This window comes from Sinohyriopsis cumingii, chromosome 2 (assembly GCF_028554795.1).
Source record: "Sinohyriopsis cumingii isolate HCF-2022 chromosome 2, ASM2855479v2, whole genome shotgun sequence".
NCBI classification, from domain to species: Eukaryota; Metazoa; Mollusca; class Bivalvia; order Unionida; family Unionidae; genus Sinohyriopsis; species Sinohyriopsis cumingii.
Window position 1 is genome coordinate 2312529 of NC_142962.1, and position 25329 is coordinate 2337857.

The 25329-nt window shown below is 41.3% G+C and overlaps 3 protein-coding genes across 4 annotated transcripts in view; 1 reads left to right on the top strand and 2 right to left on the bottom strand.

Annotated features, from left to right (window-relative positions):
• Positions 1-24234, bottom strand: part of LOC149804205 (multicopper oxidase 3-like) — a 100319-nt gene extending 76085 nt beyond the window's left edge. The window contains exon 1 of one of the 2 annotated variants that reach the window (XM_089937914.1): positions 24130-24234. In XM_089937914.1, coding sequence (XP_089794040.1) covers positions 24130-24181 — 52 coding nt within the window. In that variant the 5' untranslated portion in view covers positions 24182-24234. The remainder of the gene's footprint in view (positions 1-24129) is intronic. The other variant, XM_089937925.1, reaches the window with a different exon arrangement.
• LOC149804206 (uncharacterized) lies at positions 318-1445 on the top strand. Its single transcript, XM_089951239.1, has one exon. The coding sequence runs from the start codon at positions 375-377 to the stop codon at positions 1443-1445; it is 1071 nt and encodes a 356-aa protein (XP_089807365.1). The 5' UTR covers positions 318-374.
• On the bottom strand, positions 19456-21852 carry LOC149804207 (uncharacterized). Its single transcript, XM_089951240.1, has 2 exons — positions 20522-21852; positions 19456-19750 (listed from the first exon to the last, which is right to left on the bottom strand). Exons 1-2 carry the CDS (start codon positions 20818-20820, stop codon positions 19456-19458), a joined length of 594 nt encoding a protein of 197 aa, XP_089807366.1. The 5' UTR covers positions 20821-21852.
• Positions 24235-25329: the final 1095 nt, after the last annotated feature.

Sequence of the window (25329 nt, forward strand, 5' to 3'; positions counted from 1 at the left end):
TTGACCAATCGGATAAGAGCGTCCGGTGCTACGGTAACGTCATTTTTTGAAAATAAACTGTTAATAAACTTTTCACTGGGTTTAGATTTCCTTGATATTACTTTTCCAAAATTAGATGATGTAAGTCTGTCTTTTCTCTCATGAAACCAGTGATCCGACAAGGCCTGCTTTCTTGTCTGTACCTCAGTGTCACATGGATTTATGCACTTTGTGTTCTCATTGAGTGGTTTGAACTCATTTGGTAAACAGACTGGAGAAGCCCTTGTCACAGATGTATTACCACAGTCCTGAGTTATTTGTGTAGTTTCCCTCAGGTACTTTGTCTGAAATGAAGAAAATAAATACTTTTCTTATTTTTTTCAGGGATATCAGCAATGGATATGTTAGCAGTTGCAGCTGAGAATCAGGATCTAAGGCTCAAATTGTCAAATAGTTCAAAAAAGATACAAGAGCTTCAACTTGAAGTGTCATCAAAAGATAAAGAAATTCAACATCTGAAGAAAATAATTGCCAAGAAACAAACATTGAGTGTAGCAATTGTGAAGTATAAAGAAAACACATTGAAAAATTTGTTTAAATACTATACAGGAATCACATACATAAGGTTTTTAGCTTTATTGGCCTTTCTAGCCCCTATAGAGTGTCCAGTCAAATATGGACCAGGACGAAGGGATACAAAAAGCCTTATCCAGGAAGATGGACTGTTTTTAACAATATGTAGGCTTAGGCATGGTTTTGGTTTAAAAGATTTGGCCACACGGTTTGGACTCTCTGCACAGTCAGCTAGTGTTGTGTTTAACACATGGCTCGATCTTATGTATTTAAAACTTGGCCAGCTTTCAGTTTGGCCACATAGAGATACTATAATAAAAAACATGCCATCTGAATATAGGAAAGATTTTCCCACTACCATTATTATTATAGATGGAACTGAAATTAAAACTCAAATTCCAAGTGCACTTTGCCTACAGAGCCAGTTATATAGTGATTATAAATCTGCAACAACTCTAAAGTTGTTGATAGGTTGTGATCCTAATGGTTGTGTAATGTTTGTTTCAGAATTATTTACGGGATCAATTTCAGATAAATCTGGTTTTTATGATATGCTTAAAACACTAAAATCAATTGGTTATATTAAAGAAGGAGATGCCATAATGGTAGACAAAGGTTTTAACATTGCAAAAGAAATAAGTGAACTTGGTTTGAAAATAAACATTCCACCATTCGCATCGGCAAGTAGGCAAATGATAGCTTCTGATACACTTTTGACTAACAAAATTGCCAAACAAAGGGTACATATAGAACGTCTCATATGTAAAGTTAAAACATACAAACTTTTATCACATTGTATTCCTACATCTTTGTTTCAAAAGGCCAATAAAATATGGACAGTGTGTTGTTTTCTAACACTTTTTCAAGATGTTTTTGTTAAGGATGAACACTGAATATACTATGATTGGATAGTACCTGATACGATAATATTGACCCAATCTGCACGTCTCCTAGAGATGTTGATACATTAGGAATGTTTGGTGCAATTCTGCACTATGGGGGTGTTCCCTTCAGACTAGAGAGATGAGACATGTCCTTTTCATCCACTTTCGGTACTCTAAATGTAAAAGAAATGTAATGAAATAATAGTAGTAAATGGGGGCACCCTAGCGTCAAGGGGAATTAGCATTACAAGACCCCTTGGGCAACTCTAGCGTCAAGGGAAAATTAACATGGAGAAAATTCGTGGGTCAGATTAGCGTCAAGGGAAATTAACATGGCGAAAAATCGTGGGTCACTCTAGCGACAAGGGGAATTTAACATGGAACTATAGTGTGGGTCTGTCTAGCGACAAGGGGAAATTAACATGGGAATAGAGTTTGGGTTTGTCTAGGGACAAGGGGAATTGAATATGGGATTTTTTTTTTAAAATTTAAATTTAAATTTAAATTTAAAAAAAGGGGTAGGCAATTGAAAGGCTATCACTTTTCGAGAAATATGGCTGGCCCTGAAAAGGGCCTTTGGGTTTATGTTAATATTAATATTAACATAGATGGCATCTGTCACATCTTCTTCTTCTTCTTCTTAAACTCCTTCTAACTGCCGGTCCATACACAAGTACACTCTTGAGACATCCTTGTCTTTCTATGTAAACTCTCCTCATCCATTGACTAGTATCTGTCCTATCAACAACAGTCCACTTGGACCTGACATACATGAGCATGTCCGTCCTAAACATCATGGAAGACACAAGGGTGGATGACTCAATGAGCGGGTACAAACACAAACACACAAACACAAACACACAAACACAAACACACAAACACATACGCTAAGAAACAATAAACAAATCCATAATCTACTATCCACACAATCGTACGTGAGCGGTTACAAAACCCAAACTATACTCTCCACATACGCTAAGAAACAATAAACAAACCCATAATCTACTATCCACACAATCGTACGTGAGCGGGTACAAACACAAACACACAAACACAAACACACAAACACATACGCTAAGAAACAATAAACAAATCCATAATCTACTATCCACACAATCGTACGTGAGCGGTTACAAAACCCAAACTATACTCTCCACATACGCTAAGAAACAATAAACAAACCCATAATCTACTATCCACACAATCGTACGTGAGCGGGTACAAACACAAACACACAAACACAAACACACAAACACATACGCTAAGAAACAATAAACAAAATCCATAATCTACTATCCACACAATCGTACGTGAGCGGTTACAAAACACAAACTATACTCTCCACATACGCTAAGAAACAATAAACAAACCCATAATCTACTATCCACACAATCGTACGTGAGCGGGTACAAACACAAACACACAAACACAAACACACAAACACATACGCTAAGAAACAATAAACAAATCCATAATCTACTATCCACACAATCGCACGTGAGCGGTTACAAAACCCAAACTATACTCTCCACATACGCTAAGAAACAATAAACAAACCCATAATCTACTATCCACACAATCGTACGTGAGCGGGTACAAACACAAACACACAAACACAAACACACAAACACATACGCTAAGAAACAATAAACAAAATCCATAATCTACTATCCACACAATCGTACGGGAGCGGTTACAAAACCCAAACTATACTCTCCACATACGCTAAGAAACAATAAACAAACCCATAATCTACTATCCACACAATCGTACGTGAGCGGGTACAAACACAAACACACAAACACAAACACACAAACACATACGCTAAGAAACAATAAACAAAATCCATAATCTAATATCCACACAATCGTACGTGAGCGCTTACAAAACCCTAACTATACTCTTCACCTACGCTAAGAAACAATAAAGAAACCCATAATCTACTATTCACACAAACATACCTGAGCTCTTACAAGCACCAACACACAAACACATACCCTCACACTATCTTAAAAAAGAGTTAGTGTTTATATTCACACTACTCTACCTACACATTGGCAAATTGATGGTTATTTCTTTTCTAGAGTATTGGGTAGCCCTGAAAAGGGCTGTTTTTTTGTTTGGAACTTCATGGACACCTGGTTAATGGTGGCACCTTCCAGGCCTGGCGACGCATACACATCTTATCCCCCAATTACATTTTACCTTTTGGGGGGAGAGAGCAGAGGCAGGATATGTCGCTTCAGAATCCCAATTTTCGCTCTCTGGGATTCTGAAATTTCTTCTTCTTCTCTCCGTTTCCTCCTCCTCCTCTTCTTTGTATCTTCTCTCCTCCTCTTTGTATCTTCTTTCCTCTTCTTTATATCTTCTCTCCTCCTCTTCTTTGTTTCTTCTTTCCTCCTCCTCTCTTATCCTTCCCTCCTCCACAATGGCTTCCGCGGCCAGTTCATTTAATATGCGCCTGGCATATTCCAGATGCACATGAAGTTCCAACAGTTTCTCCAGTCTCGCGTTCATTTTTGGTGTTGATCAATCAACAAGGGTAGCTGGACTGCCGAACGAGTTTCAATTTATAGTGAAAGCGCGGACGTGAACGAAAACATCCCCTAAAACATAAAATTGATCTTACCTAGATCATGACCATAAAACAACGCGCCGACCTAAAAGAAACACTCACTCACTTTTTTATGCTACCCATCACTATTTTAAAATTTTTTATAAATCACTTCAATAGACTATCCACATACGCAAAGCAATCCAATCTAACTCCAAATATACACCTCAAACACCAAAAAAGACATCATTTTAATTAACTATCCATACCAACTTACTTAACCACTTACAAACACAAACACACAAACACATACCCTCACATTTTTTTAAAAAAGAGTTAGTGTTTATTTTCACACTACTCTACCTACACACATTGGCAAATCGATTGTTATTTCTTTTCTAGAGTATTGGGTAGCCCTGAAAAGGGCTGTTTTTTTTGTTTGCTATGGCATTCTTTTTAGTTTCTAAGAATGCGATGTCCTCTGAGGATAGACTTTCTGGCGATAGGTCTGCTTCTTCGGAAAGAGAAGAAGAACTCTTTGGTGTCGATACGACAATCGACAAAGCCTCTGTCAGCTTCAGGTTGCTGCTGCTGCTCTTGTTAATGTTGTTGCTGCTGTCTCTGAAGTCTGTACTTCTCTGTCCATTCTTCTTTTTCCCTGTCCATTTCTTCTCTGAAGAGCTCTTCTATCAGGTCTTCAGTGATTTTTAACATTCTCACATTCTCTATTTCTTCTGGCTTCGGTATCAGACTGTGTCTGACCCTATGCAAATTCACGTAGGCTTCGTTGAGTTTAGCTAGTTTGGAGCACATCTTCTTAGGAGGATGAGTCGACAATGGATGGTTAGACTGGAAACAACCAGGTTCTTAAAGTCAAAGCGCGGACGTGAAGGAAAACATCCCCCACACGGTTTTTGAGTCGCAACTTTCAGTGAGTGTCATGAGAGGGATAGTAAGAAATGAAAGAGCATCAATCCAACATTCTTATAGCTAAACAAAAGACAAAGGCATTTTTTTCAAAACACAACATTTTTTATTCAAAAATCACTTAACACTAAACAACAACTCTAACATTTTTAACAATAATCCAACAATATAACATCAAACAATTTTTTCAAAACACAAAATTTTTTATTCAAAAATCACTTAACACTAAACAACAAGAACTCTAACATTTTTTAACAATAATCCAACACTAAAAGTTTCTCCACTAGGTAAAGAGGGATAACAGTCTTCCATGGTTTCTAGTAATCTAGGATGACTTCTCTCAAACTGTTGATTTCTATGGTATTATCGAATTCTGCATACAGGATGACGTTCACCGTTTCATCAGGGTCTCGGTCTTTAAACTGAATTTCCACACGAATCTGGCCGGATTTTATAGGGTGGAAATGTCCCTCGTCGCTGCCTTGGTCTGGAGTGAAATCGAAAGCCCACAAAGCGTAGCCTCCTGCATAATCCTCGTACGTAATACCGTGACTGATATTGGTTCCTAACTGTCCGGTGGCTTCGTACAGGGACAAGTACGATCTCAAGTAATTCTTCTTGGTAAAGTCAGGTTCGAAAGGTCGAGTACACAAGGTCTTGCCATCGCGACTGACTTCGATTTTGGACACGCCAAAGTGTTGAAAGTAGAAAGGATTTTTTTCGGCAGCTCCGTTGAAGGCTGTATTCTCGACGATACCAACGATCAAACGCTTGGGTAACTGTCCTTGGAACAGATGATCTTCGATCATGGATCGCTGTCCCTTGGGAATGGTGAAGGTTTTCACTTCCACGCGTCGTATGGGATACTTGGCAGTCGTTCTGCTCAACGTCTGACTGATGCCGTTTCCCACTTTAGGTAACACTTCCACACGGCGTACGTAGAGTCTGGCTTCTAGGATTTTGGTTTTGTAACCCTCACTATCAGCCATCAAATGGAAAGCGGCACTGCTACGATTCAGTCTCAGACGGACATCCACCCCGTTCAGCAAATACTTTTCTTGCAACCACATGTCCAAATGCAAACGATCCATCAGTTCTAAACTTGTGTCGGCTCCCGTGATTCTCTTTCTTCGTTCTACAAATCCATCATTGTTGTCTTTCTTTTCATCAGTTTCCAATATTTCAAACTTGGTAGGTTCGTCAGCTTCCCATACCACACAGGCATTGAGATGAGTGTTCTTGGCATCTATTCCGTACGTCAAGAGATTTTCCAGGTAGGCACGATAAGGGTAAGTACCCATGCTGCTACTGACCAGTTTGTTATTCAAGTACAAGTCCACTCCACTGAACAAGGAATGCATGAAATTGTTGACGGGAGCTACTGCTTCATCGTCTATAGCACTTCCAGTCTTATCTAGAATTTTGACTTTCAGGTACAAGTAACTGCTATTCAGATCGATGTAATCTTCGGGCTGTCCTTTGATTTCAAACTCGATGGGAGCGGAATCGGTCAATGAGGAGACGGGGTGAAATTCCACCCACTGGGATTCTTGCATCGTCATCATCGTGGGGGTCATGGCAAACAGATCCAGTTAGGTCTTGGAACAAGCGCAAGATTCTCGGTGCATCATTTGTTTGTCTCTTTTCTCAATAATCGAAAACGTCTAAGTCTCGAACGGTTCTTCTTTTCTTGGCCTTTCTAGCTTGAAGTCTGGTGAAAGGGTGTTTTCTTCCTCGTCTCTTTCTGCCTTGTCCTTGCTGAATGCCTGACTCGGTAGCGTGCAGGGCATTTATAGGTGTTTCTCGCTGACCCAAAATGTCTTTGCCCGTTTGCAGCAAGACATTTTTGCCTGCCCTCATGAAGGTTTCTTTAGGGTTTTGTTTGTCGATGATGACATTTTGGAGAAATTCTTTGCCTTGCGTCAGTGCCGCATCTTTCAAGGCGTGCAATCCGCGTGTCACCATCGGTTTCAACACCGGGGCCACCGAACGAAAGGCCGATTTTAACATATCTCCTAAACCGTGTCCTCGCTGTCGAGCAACCCCTCGGTACACTGGATACATGACTTACGAATCGTGAGAAAACCGTTTTCGAAAATGGAGTTTCACCGTGACTTTTCCTTTGGTGAATGGAATATTTTGTCCCAAATCTCCTTTTATAGTAATGTTGACCGTGTCCAAATACGACTTACTGACAGGCAAATAGTGAGGATGTACAAATTCGCGGTGGACGTGGTAAGTGTTTCCACCTTCCTCGTCAGTGTTGGTGGCAGAATCCACTTTGAAAGGAATGACACGCAGTAACGGTACGGAGGTGTGTCCCACCACGTTATACTCCACCACATCGGAGTACACGAACATCAAATTCAGTCCTTGGTTCAGTTCTACCGGGGCACGAAATAACTTGCTAAAAGACTTGTTGTCGTAAACGATGGGTAATTCGCTTTTCTTCATCATGCTCATTCTCAGGTTCATGTCTCCGCCCAACATGTCATACAATTCAGGACAAAATAAAATGGACAGGATTTTACTCCGTTCAAATATCATCAAGAAGCGACGAGCTGTTTTGTGGTACTCCATGGTGACACTTTTGTTAACATCCTCCAAAGCTTTCAGAAACACGGCATTAAACCTGGAGGCTATGGTGCTGCCCAAATGTTGACCACTAAAATAATAGCCTGGGGAAATCAACAAGTGATAGGTGGTGTACTTTTGTGTACGGGTTTTCTTGTCATATTTGACATTGCTATCCATCCACTGTTGCAATTGTTCGTCATGAACTTCCACATCAAAAAAATTTTGATTGGGAAGGACATTGAGGACTTGGGTCGGGTGAATCATTTCTACTAAAGCCACTTCCCAATGGGCTTCGTGATCTAAGGGGATGGCTTGAGGTAATTTGGCCGTGTAACAGCACAACGTGTTCTTGGGAAACACCTCCATGGAACTGTCACTGGGTAAGGTTAAGTAAAATTGGTTTTGGTGACTCATAATTCCAGAGTTCTGTGGCTGTCCGAGGGGTTAGTGGACGTCAGAGGCGTGTCTCCGCCCAAAATGGGGTTCTGGTTGTGGTTGGAGTGGTGACTGGCACTGCCACTGGACACAAGGTTCCCGTGGTTCCCGTTCGAGGTGAATTTCAGGGAGGGATTAGGAAGCAGGTAACCGATGCAACTGCTCAATAAAATGGTCCACAATTGTTTGTCTCCTTGTTGCAAACTCAAATTGGCGATGGCTGCCCCGATGACACAATACACCACGAAGATTTGGCAGAAAAAGACGATTTGCCTTTTAGGCACACGTTCTCCACACCACACCCACAAGGGTTGTTTTTGTAAATCTTGCACAGAAGAACTGGGTGAAGGAGGAGTGGTCGACGTAGCTGCGTCTGTGTGAAAAGGCATGATGGTCACTTCTTTTTATAGTCGATGACTTGCGAAGCGTCGATCCAAGAATCAAAACTGGGTGGATATCCTTTCCAACGTACTTTGACTTCTTTGACACGTCGTTTGCCCACATTACGGGTCCTGCGTTCGAGAATGCTTTCGATGTCGTACACGTCGTCTTCTTTTTTGGTGACACGTTGTAACTCGGGCAAATAAAACGTTCCTTTGAGCACTTCTCCGTTCATGTCTTCCAATTTATAGACGGCAGGATGACGGCCATGCACTCGTCCAGTGACGCGAAACAATTCGGTCGTCCAGTTAGGTAAGTAACCTTTGTCGAAAGTGCGTTTGGTTTTGCCAATGCGCACCCAATCTCCTACGGCCAACTCTGCACTTTTCTTGGGGACAGCCCTCGTCGGGGACGTACCAAACAGGCGCTCAAACACCAACACTTCGTTGTCGGGAGTCACGTCTTGCGGGGCACGTCCGATGCTTCGATGGTAAGATTGGTTGTACGCTTGCACCAGGTGCGGTAAGATGTCGATATACTTCAGAGTGTGGTGATGCGTAAAATATTTCCACATGCGTTCTTTCAAAGTGCGTTGAAAACGTTCCACGATGCTGGCTTTGGTTTCGGGATTCTCGGTGGTAAAAAAATGAATGTCACGTTTCTTTAATTCTTTTTGGAAAGCTTGGTTCAGAAATTCGGTGCCTTTGTCCGTTTGCCATCGAAGAGGGTGACGACCGCTTTGTTTCAACACCCGTTGCAGGGCTCGCACTAACTCGCTGCTTGATTTGGAAGTGAAGGGCACGACCCAGGCAAATTTCAAAAAAGACGTCGATGACACAAAACAAATATTTGTAGCCACGATTGTAGCTGACCAAATGAGAGACATCGGCTAAATCGGCTTGCCATTGATGATCGATGCCTTCCACTCGGGTGCGACTTCTGGCAAACTTGCGTTGAATGGGTTTGTGTAAAGTGTAGGTAGCTTGTTCTTGTAACCATCGTTGCACTTGAGGTAAACGGAGACTTTTCAGTCGCGTTTTGGCAGCACGATACAATTTTTGAACTCCTGCGTAACCTGCAGGATGGGAGGGATCGTAGTAAATGCTGGCTAAGACTTTTTCCATTTTTTTGTGTTGGTTGGTGTGTTAATAAGACACCCACTCTTGGAGGATGCTACTCTTTTTCTCTTGGGGTATTTTCTTGGATTGCAATGCTTTGCGTGTGCGGCCAGCAATAGGTGTCGAACAGGAGAAGGATGTCTGAGCGGGGGATATCGGTTCTTGTTTCACTTCTGTCTTCACTTCTGTCTTCACTTTCTTTTTCTCTTGTGATGAAGAAGGGGTGGCCATCATCTTTTTAATCCATCCAATTCTGGAGGTAGGTGGTGTTGTTAACTTGCGTACTTTTTCTGGTGGAGTTTGAAACCCTTCCTCTTCTTCTCCTTTTTCTGTCTTGGTCACGGGTACTGGTGGTACTGGTACTGGTACTGGTGATGGTGCTGGACTTTTCATCAAGGTCTTAAAATCTTTCAGAGTGGGTAGAGCTGTTTCGTCTAAAGCTTTCTGGTGAAAGAGTTGCAGTCGTTGCAAGAGTTGACCGTACTTTTGCGATTTTTCTGTTTCGGACAAATCTTGGCGATCCATCAAGGACTGCAATTCGTGTTGTAACTGGGACATCTCGCTCAAATGGGGATTGGGAGGTAAATGCGGGGTGTGTTGTTCTTGCCACCGATGGTATTCCATCCATCGTTTGTAAGGCACTAAAGCTAGTTTTCGTCCTTCCATGGGGTTGTCAGGGGTCGATTCTGAGATCTTGGAACTTCCGAGGCCTTTTTATCTTGCTCCCACCAGTCCTCCCAACATGGTTCCCAAGACTCCTTTCAGTATGGGGCCTAACAAGAGAGGTAAAATACCTCCACGTTGCACTAACATCTTCTTTTTTTGACGAATGGGAATTTTCTTTTGAACCATTTGGCGAAGAACGTGACGATGTTTGCCTAAGCATTGTTTCTGGTGTTTGGACAAAGGGATCGTGCCTTTCAAAACGTTCAAACAACATTCGCACACGGTATCGATGACCTCTTTGGAGGCTGTTTGAATGAGTTTTTTTCGTAGGGGTGAAGAAGGTTTGGACAGGACAGATAACATGTCCCCATGTTTGGCTAAACGTGGTGGCAGTCCTTTCCTTTTCTTTCCTTGGGGTTTTCTGGAGGGTGACATCTTTGAGTCTTCAGGAGCACCAAAAAACACTGATACCCGACTTGGTCACAGGCCTTTTTTATACTGGAACGCGTCGCCACTGATTGTCTTTACGTCGTATTAGTTTGAGGACAGGCATGACACGTCGTGCAGGGGTACGTAACGGACTAAATCGAGCCAGTTCTTGCTTGGACAAATCCAGTAAACTTTGTAACATGCCCGATCTTTCTTGAACTTTGATTTTGGGAGAAGGTACTTTGTGAGCAGCAGCCACTGCCACTAAATTGGAAGGTCCTGCCACTTGGGAAGTTCTTTTGGGGGTCATCAACGGAGAAGTTCTTGGTGTGATCAACGTCTCCAAGTACTCTTCAGTTCTGGGTGTCATTAACGGAGAAGTGGACAAACGTGAAGCTGCCGGAGACGCAGTCACCGCCGTGGCAGGTCGTGGTTTGCGAGTGTAAGGTTGCGTCCTGGCCGAAGTGCCTCTCTTGCGACTAGTTTTCTGTGGACTTTTCTTTTTCTGGGGGCTTCTTTTCTTTTTCCGGGGTGGTGGTGGTGTCTGGTCAGAGGTGGGTCCTGCCACTGAACACGTTCTCCTTGGGGACCTGGACTTTTTCTTCTTGGGACTTCGTTGGACTTTTGTCTTGGGTATAACTTTGGGGGCATTAGGATCCCATCTTAAGAATGAGCGAATGATGACCCCTCCTAGAGTACCGCTCCCTCCAGGTTTCAAAATGATTTGTTTTTTGGTTTGAGTGTCGATGCGGGGATCGGCCAGTTGGACCAAAGCGACTTTGTTTCGATCAAAAAAGCGTTTGGTTTGATGAGGAATCTGAATGATTCCTTGGAGTAATTGACGTGCCGTCACCGTGAACCATCGTAAGACTTCTTTGAGACTAGCTTCTAAGACACGAGCTCGTGCTTGTGGATTTTTTTCTCGACTGATGCCATACAAGGCACGAATCAATTTGACGGGAAGATGCGACTGAAGGGACGTCATGTTCGCACTGTGTGAGACAGACGAAAAAGGGTCTGAGGTTTTTATAGATTTTTTTATGGGGAGTGAAATGAAGTCGAGGACGGAGACGTGTACAGGACAGGCCCTCCGTCTTGGCACCAGTGGTGAAACAAGTGGGTTCCAAATCGCAAATCCTCAGGAGTCGTAGGTTTCAAATCGACGAGTAAATAGGCGTGTGGAGTTTGAGTGGCATCGTCGTACGCCTGAGTCAGCCAAGGCGTTCCTAACTGTTTGGCTAAGACTTGCACTTGCGATTTATCTCGAGGGCTTTTAAACAAGACCACGTAATGCGCATTGAGACTGATGGTGCGATGGGCTTTACTTTGTTGAAACAAATTTTGGGTGATGTAAACGACACTGGCATTACGGTGATGCCCTTTGCGCGTGAACCACAGTTTAATTTCTTCTTCGTCTTCTCCTAACATGTCGTCGAAAATGACCAAATGGGTTTGACGGGAGTCAGAGACGATGCCGTCGTCTTCTTTAGGAATGCCTTCCACAAACACGATGGAATCGCCTTGACTTTCTCGCAAGAGGCTGTACGCCGATTGCCACTCTTTGTAACACCACACGATGCGTTGAGGGGGTCGATCGATCAAATGATGTTTATGTTCGATCAAACGTTTGACGAATTCAGTTTTGCCAGAACCGCTAGGTCCAGCAATGAGCATGTTAAAGGGATGGCGAAGATACAAAGCCTCCCAACTGGCACGATCTAAGTGTTCGTCGATGACTTTGACAGTAGAGGAAGAGGGAGCAGAGACAGTAGAGGTAGCCATGGTGTGAGGAATGTCACTTGTGACACGAAAAAACAAACAAGACAAGAGTTTATATACTTTTTCAGAACACGTTTATTGAATGTTTTTTTCAAACATGAATACGAAAGACAAAAATACATAAAAGCCAAAGGCTTAAGTACAAGAATAAAAGGCACATGAACGTGGAATAAAATACAAGTGTCTGTACAACAACCACATGTTTTGGGTAAAGTTCTAACCAGTTCTATAGTAGGGGGTAAGGTCACACAAGTGTCCTCCCGAAAGGGTCTTTCAGGCCTGTCCACGACAGTCCTGTCCTGGGTGACGGGTTCTTCTGGCACCGTCACTAACACAGGTTGAAAAGTAACTTTTTTCCTTGAATAACTCTCGTGCATACTGGGCCACCTCTTGTGTCCAAGCCTCAAAACCCTGGTCTCGGTGATGTCCAACATTTGACTCCTAACCAATCTGGTTTCTTCTTCGTCAACGACATGGTAAGTTACTTCAATGAACAATGAACTATTGGTCTTGGACGTTGTCCCTTTTTATATGCTGACCAATATCGATGTGACCGTACGGCAACGTAAAGTGATTGGGAAGTCTCACTCGCTTCTGGTACACGATTTGATAGATTTTTTCCAGTGGCCGACTGACGATGTGGTGAGTGGGTAAACGTACAATCTTGTTCGGTTGATAAGTGGTCACTTTAAAGTTTCCATCCTCTCCCGATTGCAAGGCTTCTTTCAATACCCCAAAGTTGACCACTCGACTGTTACGATGATTCAGAGTCAGTCCTTTCACTTTGCACGTCGTGTGCACTTCTCCTTGTTTGTCCCGGTATTCGTAGCCGTAATTTTTGGGACCACCACTGACGAAACTTAGAATCTTGTCGTCGGGATGCTCGTCTGTCCAGGCTCCTAAACGGTCTCCTTCGATGTCAGGGTGCTGTTGAATCGGGTGATGGATGTAAATGCAACTGTCCGTGTCAAAGTACAGGACGCGTTCTTCTAACAGTTCTAAAGCTTCGTACAATTTTAAGCGAGCATGAGCTGTCACGTAAGCCGCAATGATGACATTTCCAAAAGGGTCGTCTTGTACAAAGTCCAGATCTTCTTCGTAATTGACCAAGATCAAATCCTCTCGAACGACGTCCACGTGTTTCATGTATTTGGTTTTGTCGTGAATCATCTGGAAGTAGCGGGAAGGTTCTGTCAAATATTCCGTCTTCGGTAAACACGGTCGTTGTGCCATTTTACCCCACAAGCAATTTAACATCACTTTGGCAAACGATCGCCTGCCTTCGTTTTTTTCGATGTGGTCTAAAGAGATGCCTTCTTGTGCGTAGTATTTCTCTTTGAATTGTATTTGGTCTTCGGGAGTGTGACACCAGGAAGGATAGCCGCTGGCTTCTTGTTTCAGTTTCAAAAAGGCATCCACGTAGTCGGCGAAAATGCCTTTCTGAGTAGGGTCACCCTTGTGGTACTGTTGTGTCTTGGGAAAGTGGCAAATTTCCTACACTTCTAACAGCTGGTATCCCATGTCCAGAGCTTTGAACAATTCCACGCTGACCCAGGTTCCCGTCAAGGCACGTTCTTCCTGGCTGTGATGGCAAGGTTGGTCCTGGTTGCACGTTTCGGCACAAGTACGGCAGAAAGGAAACATCAGTTTACCTTGACAATGGTGAGGTAAGACGGGATGGTATAGGTTCGTGGGAGGCAAAACTTTACACTTGATCAAGCCTTCGTATTGTCGAATGTTTTTCAGGTCGATGTGTTCCGTGAACAATTGCGGGTGCCCTACAGGAAAGCGACAATATTTGCACACGTAGGGATACAGCGAACACACGTCCAAGTATTTGATTTCTTCTCCTTTCTCTTCGTCGGCTTGGTACAGCAAACAGGTGGCATTGGTCCTTCCTCCGTACAAACTATCCCTCGGGTTCAGCGGGTCCATGAACTGGTAACTTTCCACGAGGCGTTTAAACTCGGGATCGGTTTTCAAACGGTGATCGTACTCGTGTTCCCACATTTCCACCACTTGGTATCCTTGCTGTTCTAACTTTAGGCGTCGCTGACAAGTGTCCTGGTACAAGTCTTCCATGGTCCGTTGCAAAAACTGATTTTTAGTGTCACGGTCAGGGTAACAGATGGGACATCCGTGAAATAAGCAACCGTTAAACTCGTACACGATCTTGGGGTTTTCTAAGTCCCATCCATCTACCGAATACGTTCCGATGGTCTTTTCGCCTCCTCCGTTGCGGGCATGCTGAATCCATTTGTCTTCCTTGTCGCACAAGTAATGTAACCAACGTAGGGCTTTGACAGAGTATTGACGCTTGACATAGTGGGTCGTTTGAGGACTGATGACAGCCACGGTGTTTTCAGGCATGAATCGTTGGCGGTACACTAAGGAACACGCTTTGGCAATGGTGCAAGCTTCTTTCAAAGGATCGACCCCTCCGTGTTCCATGAACAGTTCTCGAAATTTTCCACAGCAACGTCGTAAAATGTCCACGTCGGAACGACAATACTTTAACATTTCTTCCTGAAAGTCGAAGGGGTCAGAGGCATGAGCCTGGTACCAAGCGTAGAAAGCTTCTCGTTGTTCGGTACGCATGTTGTCGGGGTCGTAATAGTGAGCCTCAGGTAAATGGGGTAGAACGGCATGTTGATTGGCTTCCGTATTGAAAAAGTGTGGAAAATAACCTTTAGCCATTTCTGTCATTCCAAACGTTTTAGGCATTCGACTGAAAGGCATGGCCAAGTAACTCATCGAATCTTTAAACTGTACTTGTCCCACTTGCATGAAAATGATTTTGGCTCCGTTCAAAGTGACTTTAGGACGTTCGGTGCCTTGTTCCGTATAGTATCTGAGAAGAAACTGTCCATCGTATCCGGAGAAATTGTGAGCCATCACCGTGGCATGACGATGACAATCTCCGTAACGTTCGATGTCCTCTTTGCTCCATGTCTTGTCGATGGAGTCTAAGACCCATTGGGCAAAATCGGCTAACGTGTTTGGTCCTCGAAAGATTTTTTCACGTCCTCCAGGAATCTTGCTGCAGTGAGGGCAATGACTGAAGATAGGTTCTTGAATGCACTTCTCGCACGCTCGATGAGCCACGCAGAAATTAGGAATGTGAATGCCGGTCTCTTGCATGCATTCGAAATCGAAAAAGATGAAATTGCCTTTCTTCTTGTGACCGTCCTCTTCCTCTGGTGGGGGATGATATTTTTGCACGTAACATTCGTGTTCCAAGTCCACGATGTGGTGACAAATGTGACATTTTTTCTTTCCTCGACATACGTGTGCCTTGGTACTATTGGTACGTATGCCTTGTCCACACGTAGGGCACAATTTCAGGAGTTGACAAGCACATTTCTTCTGTGAACCTTGTGTTTTCAAATGTTGCTGGTAACAGGTAGGGCTGACAAACGTGCGCAGACAAGTTGAACAAGGCACTGGTTCTTCGCTCAGACAGGGTGGAGAGGCCAAACATCCTGAGCATTTCCATCCACAATGTTTGTGTTGCTCTCGATTATTATAACCATAGTCACATTTCTCACAATAATAACTGTATCCCAGGAATCCAGTGATACTGGTAATGGTATCGAAATGTTCATCGTGATAATAGACATGAATGTATTTTCCGTCCTTAAAATCTTGGCCTTGAAACAACAGAGTTCCACGCATTTCTTGAGGGTGCACTTTCAAGGTGTAGCGTGGAGCTAGGGCATCTTGCAATTTTTGCATCTCAGGAATGCCACAGGGTGTGTCTTTGGACAGTCCGGCTTGTTGTAACAGGAGTTCTGCTTCATTTCGTTGTTTGGCTCGATCGGATCGTTGAATAGTTTTCCAGGTTCTTTTCCATTCTACCGTGTCGTTCTTGTTGGCATAGGTTCGTCCCACCACGATGGCACGGGCTAAACACATCTGGTCTTGAGGGTTGTGAATTCGGACGAGACTTATTTTGGTGTTGCGAAGGTTGTCCACCAATAACATCTTTTTGCGTCCTGTCCCTTGAGGAAGAGAGACGTGGGCCATTTTCAGTGTGGCTTTACCATCGGTGATGTCAAACTGGTCATTAGAATGTTGTACGTGTTGAATCTTGTCCATGATTTTGGAAGGGGTTAGTTCTGCGGGTCTGCTAAACTCGATCCAAACAGGGGATTTCAAACCGTCGTGATCTATGGATAGTGTCAAGCGATCGTCTTCTTTGGCTTGACATTGTCGCTTGAGTGCGGTGAGCAAAGAATCCCACATCTCGGTGATAAACCCTTCTGCTTTCTCCAAGGGTACGTCGGCCTTGAAATCTTTAAACTTCACCGTGTAGGTGTAAGCCGTGGTTCTAAATTTTCTAGAGGAGCGCTTTTCCGTCTCTCGAATGGAATAGTACTTTTCAGGGTTGACTAAGGGTGGTGAACTTGGTTTAGAGGGTTCGGATTCTGGTTCACTCATGTCCTCTTCAAAATCACTGGCATGAATTTGTGCCAAGATTTCAGCCCTGGTACGAGGCGATAGATCACGTTTCTGCCTCTTACTTTCTTCTTCTTCTTTCTTCTCGAATGAATAGGATCGTTTCATCTTGAGTGCAAAACGTCAAATGACTCAAGTTCAAACACCATAGACTAATTTATAGTCATGGCAAACCAGCGTATATAAAAAGGGTGTGTCTTGTCCTTTCACTATTCATTTCACTCTCAAACCGAGGAGAACAATGGAAGAGACTAGCCAAATCGAACGTTTCGTCAGAGCTTTGCTAGGGGTCATTAGAAAATTCTCTTCAGACCAGCCGACAGACTACTCTCCTTCCTTTCGAGATAAGAGTCAGGATACTTGCTATATCTGTCAGAAGAAAGGGCATTGGTCTTCAGAGTGTCCAGACCGCCAAAAAAGAAAAAAAAACAGGGGCTAAAAAAGACAAAAGTCAAGATACCTGTTATTATTGTAAAGAAAAAGGACATTGGTCTCCAGATTGCCCAAAAAAGAAACAAGAGGAGTCAGAAGAAAAGAAGGATTCTTCAGAAGAAGAGAGGGATTCTTCGGAAGAAGAGAGGGATTCTTCGAAAGAAGAGAGGGATTCTTCAGAGGAAGAAAGAAGACAATTCTATTTAAAAGAAGCAAAGAAACAGGAGAAGAAAAGAAGAAGGGAAGAAAATGAGGAAAAAACGGTGAAGAAATTCAAAAAACAGAGAGACTAAACAAGGAGAAAGAAGAAGTCAATGAACTTTTAATTAAAGTGTTGTGCTGTGAATTGGATTGTAAAAAATGGATAAAAGAATACATGAATGATATAAGGTAAGTGTCTTTGAGTTTTGATTTTAAAATAAGAAGCTACACTCACGCACTCATACACAGACACGTACTATAAGGGTAAAATGGGTGGGGTTTATTTTTGAGTTATTGGCAAATTGAAATTGTATTTCTTTTCGAGAAATGTGGGTGGCCCTGAAAAGGGCCTTTTTATTTTGGTGTAGGGGTGAGTTTAACCAATCAACTTTAACTGCCTTAAGCCTTTGCCACGGCCAAGGCCTACTTCTGATGATTGGGTTGAAATCACTAAGGGTGGTACGATAGGCTTAGTCACAGGGTTGGCGTGTTTAGCTCGGGAAGGTCGTATTCTCTTCGGTCGTGATAAAGAAGTCTGATACATTTGTTTCAGACTTCTTAACTCCGCTAAAATGTCCAACAGTACCGTAGCCGTTTGATTTTCACCCTCTTGTTTCTTTGCTGCTACTTCTTCTTGCTGTTGTTGCTGTTGTTTTTTTCTTACCTCTTCTTGTTGCTGTTGCTGTCGCTGTAGGAGAAAAGCTTGTTCCGCTTCCTTTTGTCGTTGCATAAATTTCTCCAATTCTTCTTTCTGTCTCTGTCTAAAATTCTCCACTTGCGGTAATGAAGAAGGTAACGAAGGTTCCGGAACAAATTCTTGCGAGGTAAGAAAATCCACAAAATCCCAATGTACCTCTTCTGAAAGTAAGTCCGGGTTCCCTTGGGCAGTCTCCCCTGCTGGTGCACCCCAATGGATCGTTTTCTGAGTTTCCGTCATGTTGAATCACTGTCGCATAGATTGACTGCACACAAGCGCTAACGAATCTATATAGACCACGTGACGTCACAGACTGCTCTCTTCGGATTGGATGCGAGCTGACTGAATTTTGTAACGCGTGTTCGGATTGGTGAATGAATTCAATCCGTTTCAATCCTTCCTGTACCTATAAATAAGCGCAGTTCACTGCATTGATTCACCTATTCTCGTCGCTTCAAGATGTGGACCACAGTTGAGTCATCCACCCTTGTGTCTTCCATGATGTTTAGGACGGACATGCTCATGTATGTCAGGTCCAAGTGGACTGTTGTTGATAGGACAGATACTAGTCAATGGATGAGGAGAGTTTACATAGAAAGACAAGGATGTCTCAAGAGTGTACTTGTGTATGGACCGGCAGTTAGAAGGAGTTTAAGAAGAAGAAGAAGAAGATGTGACAGATGCCATCTATGTTAATATTAATATTAACATAAACCCAAAGGCCCTTTTCAGGGCCAGCCATATTTCTCGAAAAGAGATAGCCTTTCCATTGCCTACCCCCTTTTTTTTTAAATTTAAATTTAAATTTAAATTTAAAAAAAAATCCCATATTCAATTCCCCTTGTCCCTAGACAAACCCAAACTCTATTCCCATGTTAATTTCCCCTTGTCGCTAGACAGACCCACACTATAGTTCCATGTTAAATTCCCCTTGTCGCTAGAGTGACCCACGATTTTTCGCCATGTTAATTTCCCTTGACGCTAATCTGACCCACGATTTTTCTCCATGTTAATTTTCCCTTGACGCTAGAGTTGCCCAAGGGGTCTTGTAATGCTAATTCCCCTTGACGCTAGGGTGCCCCCATTTACTACTAATAATCGTGTTAAACAATGTTGTTTTTTTGTTTACTTCATGTCAGTGCCTATTTTAGGCATCTATAATTTTTGCACATATTTTAAATGCACACCTTATTACTTATTCAATTTGATGACATTATATTGTAGATTTACATGAATATTTTTCTATTACATATCAATTCAAGTATGTTGTATCAGCATGATGAATAAAAACAAATTATTAAAGCTATATTGTTTGTCATGTTTATTTTAATCTGGAAGTAATAAATAGTTTACTCTATGTTCCATCTATAACCAGATTTTAAACAAGTATTTCTGTTGGTAAATTATTTGCATTTTAAATTCATACTTTTTGTTTATATCTGTCTGGCAAACCATTGGCTTTCTTTTCCTACTCTCTGTCGGTCTAGCAACCACAACATGGTTAAGTGGCACTGGTTTTATTTTCGATCCCCTTGGCACATGCCATTGCTGAGGTAAGCTTGTGCTGCTCAACTGGTCAGGAACAGAGGTGAAGTTATGTAGTTTGAAACCCTGTAGGGACTTAATTAGCCCTACTACATGGGAGCAATGCCCACTGACCCTGCAACAATACATATATATTTTTCAGATATCATACACATTAATTAGTTTAAAAAATGCTATTGGTGATGTCACAAAACCAACACCAGCGCCATCTATCAGATAAATAATTTAGAATGCAGTGTCGTGATGTTTTTCTAATGCAAAGGGATTTCAAACCAATATTGATTTTGACAATTTTTATTGGTTGGGAGTGTCAAAGCATTGTGACATCTAACGAGGGGGCTGAGTTTTTATCACGGGGCCGGGGTACAAAATATTCCGCCCAAATTACGTGACGTCATGTATGGATGACCCTTGACTAAAATTATTGATCACTGTGGAAATTTACAAAGGTGGCCAGGTAATAAACTGGGTGAAGAGAAAAGGACCTTTGGTGAAATCAACAGCTAACATGATACTACGATTTTTATTATCAACAGCTGCAGCTTTCGTTGTGAGATTACAGCACGCTAACACCTTTAGGTTGACCTCATCCAAATATATCCATTTACGTAATTTAACATTTGTTTTTGCCGAATGTTCTTCTCGAACAGTGTGTATATAATGACATTCTAAAAGAATATGGATGTATGAGGATCCAGATAAAGTGAATGCTCGCCATTTTAATGTATGTGCAATCAAATTGTAAAAAATAACACATTAAATAGTCGGTACCGAACGCCTACATGACCTGCACGACTTATACTATAACAGTTGCCATTACTTCAGGGTATTAAACAGTTCAAACATTAAACATAGCTCATTAAAAATACAAAACATTAAATCTTACCCAGCTTTACATGAACAGTATGCATCTTCACACTTTTCCTCCGTAATTTCGATGTGCAGACGGTGCGGAGGCTGGTTCTTCTTCATAGATGGCCAGCATCTCGCTTCTACGCGAATCTTGTTTTCAAACTCCAAAACTTTGATTTCGTGTATATATCCTTGCGTAAAGTAGTTCAAACCCTTCTGCAACACTTTACTGGAAAGCTTCTCTTGATCAGGAAGGTATTTAAGTGAAATATTATCGGGAATACGCGAGAGAGAATCTGACATGGTGCCTGTATTCTGTGATGATTCAGCCATTTTAATCGGAAGCTTGGGGTTCGCAGTAACAGTCTCTAAGGGGGCGGAGCTTCACTAGTCATTTAGGATCTATGCATTCCGCCACCTTAGACCAGTCAATGTATGCTTTCCAGGCACATTTTGCCAATATAACTGCACCACATTTGCCACCATGGCGACATAAACGGTATCTGCCAAGTCCCTTCTTATTTATTCCTTTGTGTAATTTACCGGTTTCCTACCGTAAATACTGCCATTGCAGTCACACCACCAATGTACACCACTAGATGTTAATATGGACTATCTTACTCAGGGACATTCATTTGGTTTTGGCCTGAATTCACTACTAGTGAACCATGGCATCATGGAAACTCACTAACACTTCACTCCGTGACGTTTGCTCCTAGTAACTGGCTATTGATTTCGGGCTAAGGATATTTCCATTGCGCCGAATTCCAATAATCACACAAGTAATCACATAAATCTGAGAATTCCTTAAAACGGGGCGCTATAACCAAGTGTGCATGCTCCAACTTTATTACAGATTTACAAATTTTCAATACGAGTCTTAGATGCGTCATTCAATGATATCATCTCAAATAATGTATGTGAAACCAGCCATTGGGCTCTGCCTGCAGGCATTCCCCCAATCAAATTCTTCAGCAAACATTTACGAACACGATTTAAATTACCTCGAAAATTTTTAAATTGTTTTACATCATCGCCATAATTAGGCTGTATGAACAGCCTGCGACAGATCAAATTCAGTTTGGTAATGCTCCCCTCTTGAATTGGTTTGATTGTTCAATTCTATCCGTCGATGTATTCCGTATTATTTTGATTTCGATAATTGAAGACAATGTCTTTGAAAAATGTTGCAATAGAGAAACAGTGCTTGTCAACGTGACCGTTTATGCGCCTCATCAATCTTAAATAAAAATTTTAAATGTTATTCTTAAATTTAATACTAAGATGATAGTTTTGCCAAAGCATATTCACACCTTATCGATGACAGATAGTAGTTTTGCCAAAGTCCTTTCATACCTGATCGATGATCAGCAACTTAGTTGCCATTATAAAAGTTTGAGACGAAACTTATCGATCGCAAAGGACTTGGACATCAGGAGTTGGATAGTACCATGGCTGAAGTAAAGAGTACGTAGGATCCAGTTTCAGGGTAATACCATTTTCTTTTATCTGCTTGTTTTTCGAATATGTGACGATACAATTGTAACATCAGAGCTCGACATTCAATCTGGTTTTTATATGACCACACTTTGGTTGTCCTCGCTTGAATTATAACTATCATCTGTGGGATGAAGTTTTTCATAAAATCATGTATCTATGGCAGATATAATTGTTCATAAATCCTGTATCTATGGTAAATCATGTATCTATGGCAGATACAGTTATTCATAATTCCTGTATCTATGACGGAATTGTAGGCGGAATCGATCATAAATCCTGTAGACCTACATATGGCAGATAAATAATATTAAAGAGAGTAAAATGAACGTTTACTGCGTTAATGTAAATAACATTTTAAACGAAAGAAAATATAAGGAAAGATGGAACAAAGGAGAAAGAGAGAAAGAGAGAATAGAGCAATAATTAATAAGGGAAGGTTAGATGGAAGAAATATATGAAGGAAGAAAGAAAAGGAAAATGGCGGGATATACATGGCGAGACAAAAACGAAAGAAAAGAAAGATTGAAAAGAAAACAATTCACTAGTGGAATCAACTTCAACCAGAAAAAGAAAAAAGAAAACTGTTATAGTCATGTTTTGGATTTTCACATGAAATACCGAAGTTACTGCTGCATTATCTGCTGAGAACTGTTTTGTAAACGGGTAATAGCTAACATGTATAATTGTAAGATCTGGAGCGTGACAGGAATACCTGTACAGTGAATCGATGATATTACTTTGGGCTTAAAGGTGGAATGTCTGTCATTTTGTGAATGTTTTTTAATAGTACATTGCATTGAATTAATGTAACGTACCAACTTATTACCCGAAAGACTGCACAACAATTCCAGGATTATTTAAATTCAATCAAAAACTGCAAATAAACGAGAGAAACCTATTTCGAGGTAGGGACACGCCTTAATTGAAGAATTTAGGTCGTATACAAGTATGAAAACTTCACAGAACCATATAAAGTGCTACATTATCTTCGTTTAGCAGGCGGGTTAGAAGTCACGTGGTAGTAATTTTACTATATCTAACAAAACAAATATGGCTGACGTACCGCAGACATGAAAAGATTTAAAGACAGCCCATGTTGTTTGTCACTTTCCGAGAAGATTCGTCAAAGAACTGCCATAGAAATGGAACTGAAACTATTGCTGTATAGCGCTGATACAGGAGCTAGGACTCTCAACTAACACTGAAATGGCCAAATTGTTTGTTGGACCGGTACAGAGTAGATGCATACAGAATTTATTCAGTTGTCATAGAAGTTAATAAATCCTGTATCTATGACAGACAGGGTTGTTCATAAATCGTGTATCTATGACAGATATAGTTAATAAATCCTGTACCAATGGCAGATAGAGTTCAACACAAATCTTGTATATATGGCAGCGTTGTTAATAAATCCTGTAGATATGGCAGATAGAGTTGTTAATAAATCCTGTATCATTGACGGATAGAGTTGTTCATAAATCCTGTATATATGGCAGCGTTGTTAATAAATACTGCATCTATGGCAGAGAGTGTTCGACATAAATCTTGTATATATGGCAGAATTGTTCATAAATCCTGTATTTATGATAGAATTGTTCATAAATCCTGTATTTATGATAGAGTTGTTTATAAATCCTGTATCTATGGCAAATAAAGTTGTTCATAAATCTCGTATATATGGCATATCGAGTTGTTCATAAATCCTGTATCTATGGCAAATAAAGTTCTTCATAAATCTCGTATATATGGCATATCGAGTTGTTCATAAATCCTGTATCTATGGCAAATAAAGTTGTTCATAAATCTCGTTTATATGGCATATCGAGTCCCTCATAAATCCTGTATATATCGCAGACAGAGTTGCTCATACATCCTCTATCTATCACACATAAATAATATTTACGAGAGTAACATGAACGTATACTGCGTTAATGTAAATAAAATTTCAAACGAGAGAAGATAGAAGGAAAGATGGAACAAAGGAGAAAGAGCGAATAGAGCAAGAATAAATAAGGGAAGGTTGACTGAAAGAAATATATGAAGGAAGAAAGAAAAAGAAAATGGAGGGATTGACATGGCGAGACAAAATTGAAAGACAAGAAAGATTGAAAAAAGAAAGAAAACTACTAAGATCCAACTCACCAGTGGAATCAACTCCAACCAGAAAAAGAGAGAAGAAAACTATTATAGCCATGTTTTGGATTTTCACATGAAATACCGAAGTTACTGCTGTATTATCTGCTGAGAACTGTTTTGTAAACGGGTAATAGCTAACATGTATAATTGCAAATTCTGGAGCGTGACAAAACTACCTGTACAGGTATCAGTGAATCGATGATATTGCTTTGGGCTTAAAGGTGGAATGTCTGTAATTTTGTGAATATTCTAAATAGTACATGGCATTGAATTAATGCAACGTACCAACTTATTACCTGAAAGAATGCACATAAATTCGAGGATTATTTTAATTCACTCAATACCTGCAAATAAACGAGAGAAGCCTATTTCGAGGAAGGGACCGCTTTAGTTAAAGAATGTAGGTCGCGAAAAAGTACGAAACGCTCATAGGACCACCGTGGAAGATCGTGTTTGTTTGTGTTGGACTAGCTGGAGATAAGTGTTTCAGTTCGTTCATCTCTTGTGTCAGTAGATGCGAACGTTTCTGTTCCAAATTCTCAAAAATTTCATAATTGCGGAGATAGTCATTGAAGTTCAACACTATCCGATTTCTCGTCTTGGTTCTAATGCTGTGTTTTTGGGAATGTACTACGTACGTCACTGAATAATTTAAATCGCTATCTCTGTCAAAATATTCTCTTAACATGTTAATGTGTCGAAGTTATTTCTGCTTTCTCCTTCATGATTTTTTATAAAGCAATTCAAGTCATTTACTTTCTTTTCAATGGAATAAGGACCAAAATCTTAGCCTGAAGAGGATTTTGGGGTGTGGGCAACAGAGCCAAAACTAAATCACTTGCGTGAAAGCTCCGTTTGTATATTTTTTTATACATCAGTTACATTTTTGACTGGACAGACTGAAAATTAATTCTTGCCACCTCGCATGCCTTTGACAGTCTGTAGTTAAATTCAGAGAAAATTCATGTCTGACTCTTCAGATGCACAAAGTCTCTTTTTCAATAATTTCAGTGGTACACAGAGAGTATGTCCGAAAACAATTTCAAAAGGACTCAAACCTAGATACTCTTGCATTGACTCCTTTACAGCAAACAACAACATTTGCACATCTTCATCCCTATCTTGTCCTGCCTCAAAGCAGTATGATCTTATCACTCTTCAAAGCTTGATGAAACCTTTCCAAAGCACGTCGACTCTAGGGAGATA